The 14,950-nt window shown below is 42.7% G+C and overlaps 2 protein-coding genes across 2 annotated transcripts; one reads left to right on the top strand and one right to left on the bottom strand.

Moving 5' to 3' along the window:
* The first annotated feature begins 9 nt into the window (after positions 1-9).
* On the top strand, positions 10-10,471 carry LOC133169358 (basal body-orientation factor 1-like). The gene is made up of 12 exons (XM_061301490.1): positions 10-3,765; positions 4,276-4,462; positions 4,535-4,787; positions 4,853-4,918; positions 6,827-6,970; positions 7,042-7,122; positions 7,254-7,324; positions 7,973-8,117; positions 8,596-9,077; positions 9,138-9,242; positions 9,735-9,782; positions 9,970-10,471. The coding sequence occupies exons 2-12, from the start codon at positions 4,419-4,421 to the stop codon at positions 10,064-10,066; spliced, it is 1,536 nt and encodes a 511-aa protein (XP_061157474.1). The 5' UTR covers positions 10-3,765; positions 4,276-4,418; the 3' UTR covers positions 10,067-10,471.
* An 83-nt stretch (positions 10,472-10,554) lies between these two features.
* On the bottom strand, positions 10,555-14,945 carry aldh6a1 (aldehyde dehydrogenase 6 family, member A1). The gene is made up of 12 exons (XM_061301491.1): positions 14,660-14,945; positions 14,437-14,481; positions 14,272-14,346; positions 13,915-14,076; positions 13,769-13,847; positions 12,985-13,287; positions 12,713-12,834; positions 12,184-12,373; positions 11,748-11,929; positions 11,502-11,681; positions 10,817-10,915; positions 10,555-10,745 (listed from the first exon to the last, which is right to left on the bottom strand). The coding sequence occupies exons 1-12, from the start codon at positions 14,696-14,698 to the stop codon at positions 10,641-10,643; spliced, it is 1,581 nt and encodes a 526-aa protein (XP_061157475.1). The 5' UTR covers positions 14,699-14,945; the 3' UTR covers positions 10,555-10,640.
* Between the last annotated feature and the right edge of the window lie 5 nt (positions 14,946-14,950).

Genomic DNA, 14,950 nt, shown 5'->3' with positions numbered 1-14,950 from the left:
GAGACCAGCAATCCTCCAATCCTGTGGCGGTCCATCCCCACTCCATCCAGTCCCCCTCTTGTTGGAAGCAAAGCTGGAGAATACCTGCCTCCCTGTTTTTTTTTTTTTTTTTCCTCTCATGGAAGTTGAGGAGAAGGGAGCTTATTTCTGGCTATGTTTTCCCTCCTCATCTTTACTGGATGTTGAGGTCCCCCTTTCTAGGAAAGGAGAGGCAGGTTTGAATGAATAAGGGGGAACACCCCAAAGATGTCAAAATAATCTATATTTACATTTTATATGTATGAAATTCCATCCTTATAGATGTTCTGGTGAGTATTTTAAGAGAGTGTAACTTTTTTTTCTGGACATGTGGATGAATTTTATAACTGTAGTGGAATGAAGAGAATGTGCATTTTGCTCATTTATTGCAAGACTTGAATGATTCTTGGAAAGAAAAAAAGACGGCTACTGTCTATGTTTGGATTTGTAATTGCTTTTTTTTGTTCTTCTTGTCCTGTTTGACAGGTCTTTCCACTTATTCTCATCACGCTGGTCTCTTGTATCATCCAATCAGCTCCTCAGGCGCTCATTTCTTTTCCAGGGTTCCCCATTAATGGCTTATTTTGCATCCCCCGCATTTGTCTCCCAATAACGCCAAATCCCTGACAGCTATAAAGATAAATCGATAAATGTATAAGATGTGAGTAAATATACTAGTTTCTAGTCTGTGGTTTTGTTCAGTGGCTTGTATCAAACACATTTTCCAAACCCCACTTAACCTCTTTTTCATAGTCATGCAGTAATCACCACATTAAATACGCAGCAGTCTTACCAACTTTCAAATATGCAAATGTGATCTGCACTCCAGCTGGCACATCATTTGAAAGAATGTTCGAATCTCACTCCCATTCATCTGGATCAGCCACAGGATTTTTTTTCCCCCTTACTAGGGCAACATATTTGGGCTGCAAGGCACGTTTCACGAGAGAACCGAGCAGTCCGAGTGAAGTTATAGGTGGGTGTTTGGAACGCTGTCACAAACCGAGCTGCAAGTATCAGTATCAACCAAACATTACCCGCTACACACTCGAAACAACCCAGATGCCTCACTTGAACTCTATTTTTCTTTCCTAACCCGCTGAAAGTGAAAATCAATTCCATGGAAGCTTCCCAGCATAGTGACCCCTCTACCAACCTCAGTAACCCTAACATGTGGTTCACTCTTTCACCTCATGTGGTGGGGTGACTGAGGCAGCCAGTGTGCAATCAAAGGTAATGGGAGGGCAAAGTGCATGGGTACATAGAATGCAGGAAGTCCACAGAGAGGACAATATGTGGGGAGGGGTGGGGCTTGGCATCAGCATTCCCCCATCATGCCATTCCCCTCCCAGGACAGTCAACTGTGCAAAGCACTGTTCCAACACTGTAATTTGAACTAAAAATATTGGACTCTCTTCCTCCTTCCTTTTCTCTAAATACTGTGGCTACTTTTTTCAAGCCTGTGGTTCACCGCAGTGGTCGTTCGCCGCTATCAAAGCGTACATATGCAGGACCTCTCGATGATGTACTCTTATTTGACTGCCATCGTGGCACAGGCCCAAAATGCAGTTCTTTCATTGAGTATGCTCATTATAGACCCTCAAGGGAAATTCAACTCTGTTGCATATTGATGCCTTGCTCAAAAGCACATCAAGAGTCATACAGTCAATATTAAATATGCTCCAAAAAAGGCAACGTTCAATTAAATGTGAATAGTCATCATTTAAAGATCATAAATGTGGTTAAAGTTTTCCGCTGAGAAGGTCCAAATGATATTTAGAGGCATATAGGTTGCAACATGTTCCATGAACACGAACTGGAAGTCATCTCCAAACCTCAATCGACTAAAAATATGATGTACAACCGCGACATCGTCTGACAACGTCTCCATACATATCATTGAAATACAACATCTGCGCTGTGATCGTGGTTAACATGTAACATGATAGCGCTCAGATGAGAATATCTTTTTGGTACTCCGCTTTTTTCCCCGTCTGCGAGCTGAACGATCTGCTCTGCATCACCGAACACAGCAGTTGTCAGACCTTGCCAAGTCTGATTTGTTGTCCAGACAGTCATGTTTTCAGTGATTGGGGGTTCCATGACAGCTCCTTATGTGAAACTTCTTTGGGTGTTCTGCTTGGGAGATTCTGCTTTTTTAAATTATCCTCTTGGATTTGAGGATATGACAACAGTCCAACGTACATGGTTGGAAGATGATCACTCTGGTCAACTCCACTTGATCCATAAGTGGAACTCTGCTTGCAGTTGCATATAAATGCATTTTGCACATTTTCATCCTCTGAATGGACCGCAATGCCAAAGACTGTGGGCGCCTCTCCTGTGCTGAATTTAAAAGAAACGAGAGAAGCTGCGTCAATTGGCTTAGAAACAAGTTGGCTGTGTTTACTCCCACAATGGTACAAATGCCCATCCCTACTTATTTTAATTGTGGAAAAATGCATGTGTCGTTTAAAATTCCGAATTGTCACACAAGTGGCAATTTTCTTTTCTTATATTTTTCTCTCATAAAGTATCAACGATAGCAAAGAAAAAGCAGACTATGATGCTCTCACCAGATAAACTGAGGTCTCATGTGATGTCACGGATGATGGCAATTCCAACTTTGATGCAAATTTTTCTTGCATATTTCAAGATTCCACTGTCCTGCAAAAAGACAACACAAAGGTGGTTAAAAAAACACAAAATCTTTTGCCGCTATATGTCTTTTTGCATGATGCAGCAAAAACAGATGTCAAAGACTTGCTGTGTTGAATTATGTCTGAATATTTCACAAGACATGCTGCGAGGAATGTGCCTATACAATAAATACTATACGTCGTTTGGTTAGCGGTGATCCACTAGCGGGCAATTGAGGGGGGGGGGGGACAGGTTTGAATCATAGGCTGCTTCAACCGACGCTGCTGTTTCAATTATAAAGTCATGTAATAGAGCTGCCCTTCCAACTAGAATGTCATCCGAGGGCAGATTTACACCAGTAATTTTAGAAATGCCCCACTACGGACTGTAAATCATGTTCGGATGCCCTATAAAAGTGCACCGCCGTGGCATGACACAGCATATTACAAACAGCACAAGTCGTTTCAATACCAGGGTTGGTATTTTGATTCAAGTTAAGTGAAACCGTAAAGCGCAAGAAGGGACCTCAGCTTTGTAATCTACACAGTGCAATATATCATTAATATGCTGCAAGGTTGGCCTCAGGAATGCCATGTTTGTGGGTGTCCTACCCCTAAAGGTTCACTGAAGAGGTCCAAACCTTGTCATTACAATTCCAATGATAATGACAGATTTGAAATGTTGGGGGTTATTTCAGTTTTCTCTCCTCACTGTCATAGTAATTACCTTTAAATTTAGTCTTCAAACTCTGTTCGCCATGCTAGAGCACTATATGATCCACTTAACTGTAGCTACGCCCAACACTTTTTGCAATATCTGGAGCATGGTTTTTGATGAACGGCCGGTGGGTGAGTGACATTTAACATTCTCTGAATTCGATGACGAGGTCGGCTTGCAATTAATTATAAGCAACTACATAGTCTTTACTGAACCAAGGCACTCAAAGAAAAATGGCATGTAATGATTTAATTTCAATTTACTTTTGCAGTGAGCCACAACACAGATGAGAAGACATAATGGGATGGGAAGTGGAAAATGTTTTGTGACCTGGATAAAGAAATGATAGTGGCCATTTTGAAGGATTTTGTACAAAAAAAATTAAAGAACGTAAGTCGGTTATTAAAAACACTTAGAAATGACAGTTGTTTCTTTGTAAATTCTCAAATTTGCCTGAAATATGAAAGGTTTTCATGAAACGTTGTCATTGCTGTGATATTTTGCCTTTAAAGTTAATTTGGGGGATGTGTCATGCGGAACAATGAGTCATTTTGGTTTTGTAAAACCATTTGATGATTCAATGCTGTCTTTCAGCATTTCAACTTGTGCACATTCCGCATCTACACACACTGTGTGCACTTTTTAGGAGATTTGGTCTGCTAAAGAAATAAACTGTGTTGACAATGCGGCTTGAGGAAATCATCTAACCTCACTGGATTCCCAGATGGATCACTAGAAATTGCTTTTCTGGCAAACACTCACCGGCTTCTGAATCAAATGTGCATGCCTTGCATGAGACAGATTTCCCAGATCACACATCACTTATTCTTCTAAGGACTTTTTTGTTTTGTTTTTTACTCCCTGCAAAACTGGCATAACTTAATCCGACCACTTCTGCAGGATCATGTAGCCGAGAAACTAGAGCCACCATGGCGTCTCCATGGCGACACAGATACACAACTAGTCAGAGCAGGTTGCTGTCACCACCACTGGCGTACTTGTGCTAGTTCTATCTGGCATTTTATAGTTGCAGAAGGAAAAAAATGCACAGGAAGAAAGTCGTCAAAGTGAGAAAGATAAAAACCGGGTAAGTGCACACTTTTTTTTTTAAAGCCAGTTTCATTGCAAAACTTAACCGGCATTTACTACTTCCACCCAGAAAAGGAAAGAAGAGCGAAAAACGGGAGTCCAAAACCGACAAAGACTTTGACCTAGATAATGCCAAAGCCAAAGTTACCTTGTGGGAGCTGAAACTTCGACTAACAGAGCAGACTCTTGCGGGATATCGCGAGAGCTGCGGCCGGCTGGCACGCGTCAACGATGACCTTGGCAACAAGCTGGCACATGCTGAGCGACAAATCCTTGAATCCACCGCTCACTGGCAGAGGCTGGATGCTGCCAAAGATGAGAATGTAAATAAATATCCAATGTGCACCATGTCAAGGATGATAACATTTTAACAATCTGTTTCTTTTAGATTAATGCACTTCATGATGCGCTCAAAAGTCAAGAGGCGCACGCTCTTGAGCAGCAGAACAAACTGGTGAGTGCCAGCAGTTGCATTTGTTGTCAAAAATTGCCAAATAACATTGTGTGATGTCATTTTATAATCATGAAAAATATGACGACATTAAACAGTTACTGAAATTGAGCAACAACAAAAAAAAACATCTAATAAAATTAAAACATTTTGAAGAATTAAAGTTATTTAGAGGGAAATATACGTACAACTACGTCATTTATCTAAAGATAAATCACTGAAACTTAATCTACTTTTTTAAATTGTTGCTAGATGCTTTGGGGGAAAATGGTTGCAAGGATAGACTGAAAATGTGCTAAATTTAGCAACAAAAATACAAAGTTAGCATAAATGGAGAGGGCATGATCACAATAACCACAATGAAACAATGCAGCTGCTGCTTTCTTACCAGTCTTAAACCAGCCTAGCTAAGCAACCGAAGCCCATTGTACAGCAATGATTTATTGTGTTGACATTTATTGTGTAAGACCAAACAAAACAAAGCCATCATGGTGCTAAAGCGAACTCATATTCCCGCTAGGGGATTCGTTTATTTTAAACTTTGTGTGAAAGTATCATTTCAAAGGGCCTGGTGGGAAATGGACAGTGACAAGTGTGTTCGCCACACCTCAAATGTCATTTATGTGCTTGCAAGGCCTCTGCTGGCCTTAACACAGGAGGTGTCAAACTTATTTTTTTCACGGGGCGCATTGTAGTCATAGCATCTTTCGGAGGGCCATTATGACTGTCAACCCAAATAAAGGTATGAGCACATCATATTACATACAGTAAAAGCTACAAAACAAACGGACAAATAACTCATTTTCAAATCAGACGAGTAAAAACTGCTCAAATATTTTTAAAAAAGATATTAAAAGTGAAGACAATTTGCAATTCTAGTAATGACACACGAATTTGCTGCACAATTTGTCTTCGCGGGCCACATAAAATGATGTGGCGGGCCGTATCTGGCCCCCGGGCCTTGACTTTGACATCTGTGCCTTAACAGAAGTACAAAAGTACTCAATTCTAACTCCCCCAATAGTCCTTTCAGTCTTTTTTTTGCCAGTTTTCTTTATTTTGTAACATTTCTCTTGGAAACTCTGCTTCCAATTGTGTTTTTGGATATTTCATTTTTTTTATCCATTTAGATTTCAAGTACACTTTTATGTCTTTAAAACAATGAGCGATCAAACGGACTTGACAAGTCGATTTCAAGCAACTTTACAAGACAAAGAGGCAACGTTAACCCGCATCTGTTTTCCATCTCACAGCTCTTACTTAATGCTAGTAAAATGGCGGCGGAAAATGAGGCACAGTCTGGAAACATCTCCGTTTTAAACATGCATGCGACGGTCACATGTGTCAGAAAATTGAATGTCATGGTGTCGACTTGGAAGACGCCGCTTCTGTCCATTTTTGGGCAGTGAAATGATTCCCCATCAAAACAGGCGTCTGCCTGAGGGCTTAGACAGCATAAATTTGGAATTTTGATGGATTCAACCAAACAATTACTCTATAAAAGACATTTGCAAATGGCGCTACCGCATAGCTTGTGGAAGACTCAGATGTAAATCTCTTTTTAAGTCCATATTTTATGTATAGATTGGTGCCCTGATGTAGCCAAACGTTATGTGAACAAGATTGATTTGGCCCAAAGATGTAATCAAATGGGTGATGATAACCTCTCATGTAATCAGCATGTACATGTTTGTCAGCCTTTTATGATTTTGGTCATGTCGTTACATTTTTCTTATACAGTTTGGGTTTCTCTGGTGGCATCTTGAGGGATTGTGTTCAACTGAAATGACCTTAGGTTGGCGTGCTTCGAAGACGCTGGGAACTTGTTTTCTAACTTCTCCCAATCATGGAGAGATTTATTTTGTCCACGGGGTGGATTGACACCTTTTCACATGAAAATAATTTCAACAGGTTGAACATTACACGCTTGAAATCAACGAGATGAAGGAGTTGTTCAGAAAACGAGCCGGCGAATTTGAGACGATACAGGATGGAATGAAGACCATTGAGGAGTTCCAGACGAGAAAAGCCCAAATGGAGCAGGAGCTCAGTGATGTGCGGAACATTTTTTTTTTTTCTCATCCTTGTTTCCCGTGGCTTTGACTTATATGATAACTTCATTACAGATAAGAAAAAGCATGGAGCTCGCTGAGAAGGAGCACAGGGAAAATCGAATCGAGATGGAGTACCGGTTCTTCACAGAAAAGGTATCATCACAGTTTCTCGGTAACGTTTGATCCTTTTTCAGAATTATAATTTTAAATTTGAAACATATTATTACTGTATTAATTGCAATAATTTTGGTCATGATGGCGTTAAAGAGTAAACATCCTCGCAGGCTCGATTGGAGAAGGATGCTGAGGAAACGATAGCCCAGATGGACAAGCAAGCCCACCATGAAGCCATTTTGTGAGTGCGCCCACTGATGGCCTAATTTTAATCTTTTACTGCATGTTCAGAACCGAAGAACAACTTTTTGGCCTTGTCAATATATAATTTTGAACTTAATGTTGCTTCTGAGCCACACTGGTCAGTCATGTGCTAGATAGTGAACTAAGCCAACAATCACATCCCACACAGGCCTTCAGGGAGGAGAGCTTGAAGCCCAGTTTGGTCAGTGAGCTAACACTTGACCTCATAAAAAAAAAAAAAACATCTGCAAAAACTGTCCTCACCTATTTTACTGTATAGCACAAATGTCTATTAATCAGTTCAAAACTGTTTTGTCATATGTCCTAACATTGGTCCCAAAAAAATGATGGGCCGGAACAAGAAACAATCTAATGTCCGCTTACATAAAAAGAATGCGTGCCTAACTGGAAGGAGAAGAAACAAAATCAGCTTGGAGCTGGACAGAAAGTTTTGGATAGACACCAATGTAGAAAAAACAACAACCAAATACTGGGCCGGAATAAAAAACTGAATGAGGCTGTGGGCCACACTCTGCTGACCCCTGGTATAAACTATTTATAAAGAAATGAATTATGCATCCCATTCAAAGGTTTTCTCCAAATGAATAATTATTGGGTGAAATTGTTTGCGCTGGCGCTCCTTCAGACAGCTGGACGACGCCTCGCGCTGTGTGTTCAAGGAAAACGTCCGTCTCAATGAGACACTGAAGCACCACATGAAGGAGGCAGAGGAGCTCCACAAACTGGCAAACTCAATGGCGAAGGAAAACACGGCCCTGGCAGTGGACAAGGTAACGTTCGGGGCCAAAGGCATGGCTGCTATTATTAGGTAACGCTTCGATATAAAGACTAGTCATTTTTCCCAATCGCGGTAGTTATGAAACGTCTAATTCGGGTGGTTTCTCTCCTTGTTGTTTGCTTGTTCTGCTTCTGTGTATTTACTACGCAGTTTCTCTCCATGCTCTGTGGTTGTGGCGAGTTTCCACTAGGTTCGGCGGTTTCTAATACAAATAAATATTGGCTGCATTCGCATACGTCTCTGACATGATGACAGTAAATTGTTGGGAATCAAACCAGACTCAGCAGCCAAGTTTTGGATACAATCCTTTGTTTGTTTCTTCCATCTACATGGCCCGCAAAGAGTCAGTGATATAAAATTTTGGGATGAAATTTCAGAATGAACCTAAAATGAATTATTACACTTCATTTGACTTTTCTTTTTGGGTGTATGTCGGTCATAAAAGATCTTTCTCATGTCTACTCCTCTAGAAGACACTGGACCTGCTGGCAAAGAAAAACGTAGCCCAGATGGTGGCCCAAAAAGAAGAGCTGACCCGTTTGAAAGAAAAGATAGCTTCTTTGGAGAAGATTCTGGAAGAGAAAAGGGATGAGCATGAGCGCCGTGAGGAGAAGATGCTGCTCAGCTCGCAAGTCGACAAAGCGGAGTTGGAGAAGCTTCAAAGTGTGCTCTCCATGCGGGAGAAAGAATTAAAGCATGCCAAGAAGCTAGCTGGCGCCATCATGGAGCAGCGGTCTGAGCTGGAGCGCTTCTTCCATGAGGCTCTGGCTCTGGTGAAGGAGGAGATAGCGGCCACTCGGGTTCAGTATAAAAAAGAGACACAGCAGGCTTATCAATGGACGCTCAAACAGGCCACGGCAGGAAAGGTCAAGTTCCCGCCCATCCGCACCTTCCAGAACACTCCATATAGCACCAACTCAGTCTACTCTGACTTGGAAGAAGCTGCACGGTGGTACGTCATCTTCCCATCCATGAGATCATTCTTCATCACTAAACTTTATTTCTCTTTCAGGATTCATCAACCGGGAAGTAAAGTGGAAATTTCAGATCTCACTTGGGAGCAAAAGGAACAAGTTCTCCGTCTCCTGTTTGCGAAAATGAATAGACAAAGGCCAAGGTAAAATAATTCACTCAGAGCTTGCATATTTATCACTTAACCCAAAATGAAAACTCAGAGGAACAAAGCGCAGCAGCTCGTATATTAACTTCTGGTGAGTCCTCCCTCTTTTGAATGTTTTTAACAGTCATTTTCTCTGCTTAAGAGGATACCATAAAACATCAATTCGGTTTTCTTTTCCATCCCGTTGCTCAAAAAGAATAAAGAAAAGTGTCTGGGCACAATTGTAAAAATAGAAACAAACATCTGGTCACGTCAATTCGTTTTCAGCTCCTCGTCACGTGCGCGCTTAAGTTTATTTAGTCCTTTGAACGTTTGCGGTTAGCAAACAGCTGGGAACATGATTTGAGAGGGACTGTATCTGGATGTATGGCTGGAGAGCACATAAGCACTAACTCCAATGGAATAACTGAGCATCTTTGTGAAGCTCAGAGACGATAAAATGCATACGAGGTAATGAGCTTCAACTGCGAATCTTCATTCCCCTGACAGGAGAGCCAACAATCTGGCGGCAGCCTCGTCCGACAGTCATGTCGCTGGGTAAGACACCAAATGAAATATTCCGGAAATAAAAGTTATGCCTCATCCTTGCAATTATAAAGCTTACATAGATTTACTGGGCCCCGCATTCCATGTTTAGTTGCAAGGACGCTGTGCTGTGAGAACATGAGTGATGAGTGTGTTACATTTTTGCATGTATAATGATTGTGAATTCCTTCTGAATTAGAGAGGAGCACTGCGCCCTGTCAACCTTCATTACTCAGGCCCCTGACTCCCTCCTTCCCACCAATACCAACTGCCTGGCAGAGAAACGCACCACATGATCTCCGTGTGGCCTTGCTGTCCATCATTAAGTTTTGGATCGGTCGCCGTATACCGCATAGTTAACACGTTAGGTTTGTTTCCCCTCTTACAGTATTTTGAGCCCTTAAGTGTTGGGTTTGTTCACCCTGTTAATTTTTTAACATAGCAAGATATTTTGGACTGTTTGCTTTGTGTTCTATGCTTCCAAATTTGTGTTTGGAGTTTGGGGAAAGCCCGCCGGAAACAAAATCCCTCAACCCGACTCAAGTTTAACGGTAACTTTTGGAGTGAGTTAGAGATTCTAACCGAGCTGACTTTCTGCTTCGTAACCCACAAAAATATTAAATAGGTGAATTTGTTTCAGGAAAATATTGTCAATTGTTACATTCTGAGTCAGCTACTCATGAATAATGAATTGGTGAGCGTCACTGCACAACATCCTCAGTTCCTGTAATGGGCAAGTGTCCCAATACTATTGACTGGATTGGAGCGATATAGAGTGCCTGACTACTTGAATAAATCCGGTTTATTAAGTACCATTGAGTCGTCATTTATCTGAGAAGTTTCCACGTCCAGTAGTCAGTACGGGTTATTCTAGCGGCCCATTGTTGGCATGGTAACGGCAGGACTCTTGAGTGTAGCATCCTCAGCTTTCCACTGGGAAGTGATTGTTTTGATCTGTGTGTAAAACTGAATGCCCTGGATACAAATAAAACATTGTTTGTCAACAAGAGTGATTTTGTTTTGCTTTCCAGGATTTGTTTGCTCACTTGTTTTCCGTAGAAGTTCATGTCGCCTCTGAAAGATCCTCTTGAGCCAGTGAAGGAGAACATGGGCAAAGGCACGGGAATGGGAACATTGACTCCGACCTGAAGAAAAAATAAAAACCTGTGTTTTACCGGCAATTCCATGTTTGGGAGGTTTATAAAAGTCCCCCTGGGGCCAAAATTGCAGGGACAAGCACCAGCACAAAGATAACTTGTGGTTTAAATTTGCAGTGTTGGAAACAGTGAACGGGAAGAAGGAGGGAAAGGGGGGGGGGGGATATCTTTGTTACAAGTTTAAGCGAAACATGGCACGGTTGCTTAGAATGTTGGAGAAGACACAAATAGGTTTGGAAATGTTTTGGCAAAGAAGATAGAGGTGGCAAAATGTTTGTTTGTTGGAGAGGAGTCGAGCACATGGCCCGCACAGCATTCCCCGACATGTGAACAGCAAACACGGCACGACTGGGCTCCACCGGCAAACAAACAGGGCGACGCCAAGCCCTGCTTAAACAAGACCGTCGGAATCACTCCGTCTATAATAGAACACGTCCTGCTGTTTTGATTGAACACGTGTAGATTTTGGTCAAGGGTAAACATTCCATGGAAATGAATCATTTTTAAATACGAGGTGTTTCCCCATTGAAAATATTATAGAGCCACGATGATACAAAGTGTCACCCACACTCACCTGGCCCACGTCCACCTCGTGAGTGTATTTGCGAGCTGTGGCGCCATTTGTAGTGAAAATGGCGGTACCGTTGCCGTAGGGATTGCCATTGACCAAATGGATGGCGTCGTCGAGAGTGTCGGCCTCGAGGACAACCAGCACGGGTCCGAAAATCTCCTCGGTGTAGCACTTCATCTGAGGCTGTGGAAGCAACACATGACTTATAGGTGGAACAATTGAACGCTAATTAAATGCTAAAATACATACCGTGACTTCACCAATGATGGTTGGACCAACAAAGTTTCCGTTCTCGTACCCCGTTACTTTAACCTGTCGCCCGTCCAGGAGCACCTTGGCGCCCTGGTCCTCAGCACTTTGGATCAAACTGCACACTCTCTGCTTAGCCTGCGGAGAGATCAGGGGCCCCACATCTGCACCGGGCTGATCTCCTGAGCGGGCCCCCAGAAAACAAGCGGTTATACTGTTACATGTACGCCGGCGGCGCTCGCATGATGTGGTAGCGACATTCCAAAATGAAGCACACAAATAACTGAACTGACGGGGCAGCCTGAGGAACTCCCTCAGAAATTGTACATGAGGGTTTCCTGTGCGTCATATTGGTGGAAATCTTAGATAGTTACGCTTGGTCAAAAGGCCTTCAGGGAAACCAGTGGCTCTGGATAAAGTTCAACCTAAAGATTACCTGCATTAACACGCAGAGCCTTGGTGCGCTCCACAAGCTCAGGCAGCCAGCCGCGAGCCTCGCCCACTAGGATGGCCGTGGACAGAGCCATGCAGCGCTGACCGGCGGCCCCGAACGCGGCCCCCACCAGCTGGTTCAGTGTGTTCTCCTTGTTGGCGTCAGGCATCACCACACCGTGGTTCTTTGCTCCCTAAAAGTACATGAAAGCTGACTTTTAGATTTGGTTGATTCTGTAAAATCAAGATGTGAGACAAATGTAGAGTTCCATGCAAAAGTCCTCCTTTGCTTTTTCTACTTGTCATCTATTCGAGTGCTTTATGATTTTACTCCTATTAAAAAAAAGAAAAGACAACTACTGTAAATACGGTCATTATAACACGCTTGCAAATAAACTAAGTGAATTGCATCCAGCAGCCTTCAACCTATCGGTACTAGTAGCACAATCAAGACGAATGTGTTGTATAAGGCTGCCACCTAGTGTTCATTTTTAAAATGGCATGGCTTCTGTATTGCATGTTTTAGCACTCACCATATTGGACTGCACCCTCTTGCCATTTTTGGATCCCCTCTCATAAATGTACTCGCCTGCCTGATTGGAGCCAACAAAGCTGATGGCCTTGATGGATGGATGGTCACAAATGAAGTTCACAGCTGTGGTAGGAAGAATAGAAATAAACTTGACACAGTGACCCCCAAAAACGCAGAGGCATGACCAATGACGAGGAGTCATATTGTGACATCATCATCATACTGTGTCATACACTCAAGCAGCTACTTTGAGTACAAGTAGTAAATACACACCATCATGTTGTCCGTGGATGATGTTGAGGGTCCCGTCAGGAGCTCCAGCATCCTGCAGCAGCTTGGCCAGCAACATGGCGCACGTCGGCACCCTCTCGGAAGGTTTCAGGAGGTACGTGTTGCCACACACCATTCCCATGGGAAACATCCAAAGCGGGATCATGGCAGGGAAGTTAAACGGGGCGATGCCGGCGCATACGCCGAGGGGCAGGCGGTATGTGTACGTGTCCATGTCCTTGGTGATGGAGGGCAGAGTTTCACCAAGCATCAGTGAGGTGATGCTGCAGGCGTGTTCAACGACCTCTGTGGTCAGAGAAGAAATCAACTTGATTGCAATTTATCGAGCAGACTTTTCCACAAATCATCGTTCTCTATGCAAGTATAAACTACTGACTAAGTCCAGAGTAAGATGGCTACACATATCCAAAATGACAAAATAATTCATAATGACAAAGAATATGCCTTTGTTGGACCTCCAACTTGATATGCTGCTAACAGAGCTTCCAAAACTAATTTGCATTCTTTCCTCACTACTTCATCCACTTCACTATTTATTTTTGGAAGAATTAATTAAACGTCAACATTTCCTCGCCTCTCCGGCACTAATTATATTCTGAGTACATATTCTAAATTGGCACTCAAAATTTTAATGATATTTTGTGACCGAAAAGGTCAAATGGTGCAAAGTGCCCTTTGTTCTGAGTGGCCAACATAACTCATTAACCATTTGTGTAACCAGAAATGAAAGTGCAGACACGCACATGCGCACACACGTGTTACTTACGCAATCCCCTGAACACATCGCCCTCTGCATCGGCAAGGGTCTTGCCTTGTTCCACGGTGATGGACTTTGCAAGTTCTTTCTAAGACACAAGATGGCCATCAGATCAGTTTGAAAAGTAACCAGTCACGTATTTAAGGCTTTCTTACAATGTTGTCCTTAATGAGCTGCTGATAGCGCAGAAAGACCTGCTGCCGAGCCAAAATGGAGGTCTCGGACCAGGAGCGGAAGGCCTTGGCGCAGGAGTCGACGGCGGCGGACATCTCCTGCTGCGTGGTTTTCGGTACACGGGCAATCACCTCATTGGTCGCCTGCAGTGCAGATTAACTCCATGAATATTTGAGTGGTTGATGTCAGCAGGGACCTTTTAAATTTAGGACACCGGTTGTACTAAGGGAATATATTTGCATCAATCAAACTGCAAATCTGGGGCAAAACCTGATGGGATGACGAAAAATAAGTTTGGACTGAAGCATTACATGTTGCTGCTATGAAAGAATACTTACAGGATTGTGAATATCAAGCCACTCTGATGTGTTGGAGTCAACAAATTTTCCATCGATGAACAGCTTAGTGGTTGGCTGTGAGGACAGGTTAATAATAATAATAATTTAAAAACAGATTTTAGGTTGAACTGGAGTGCGCAAGGCTAATAAAAGGTGAAAATTGACCCGAGAGGTGGAGTAGCAGCACGTTCGTCCAGCTTTAAACAGGACCTGTAAAGAAACACAATTTAATGTGAGACCATATCAAAGTATTCCCACAAGATGAATGCATTGGAGAATTTGCAAGTGAAGTTAATCCTGTCTGGGAGACCTGTGTAAACAAGTCTAAGCCATGATGACCCCTCACAGTTTGGCAAAGTTGCACATACTATAATGCTTGCATTCTTACCTTTGTCTTGAGTGTTGATCTTAAATGCAAGGAGGCCATGGTGGAGATCTATGTCTAGTAAGTTCACTTCCCAGGTGAGTCGAGGATGACCTCAGGACGACCGCGCTCAGTTTTCGCTCTAATGGTCCTTATACATAGGCGGGGCTTAAGCAAATATGAAGCGCACTATTGGTCTATAAACAGGCAGCCTAATTGGTTGACAGGAAAGAAATTGGGCCAATCATCAGTAGAGAATTTACGAAATCCCGCCTACAAAACAGATTTTGACCAATCGACGTGCAAAACACTTCC

The sequence above is a fragment of the Syngnathus typhle genome, linkage group LG16 (genome assembly GCF_033458585.1).
Source record: "Syngnathus typhle isolate RoL2023-S1 ecotype Sweden linkage group LG16, RoL_Styp_1.0, whole genome shotgun sequence".
In the NCBI taxonomy this organism is placed as follows: Eukaryota; Metazoa; Chordata; class Actinopteri; order Syngnathiformes; family Syngnathidae; genus Syngnathus; species Syngnathus typhle.
The sequence above is the reverse complement of the archived record's forward strand: the minus strand, read 5'-3'. Positions and strand labels throughout refer to the sequence as shown.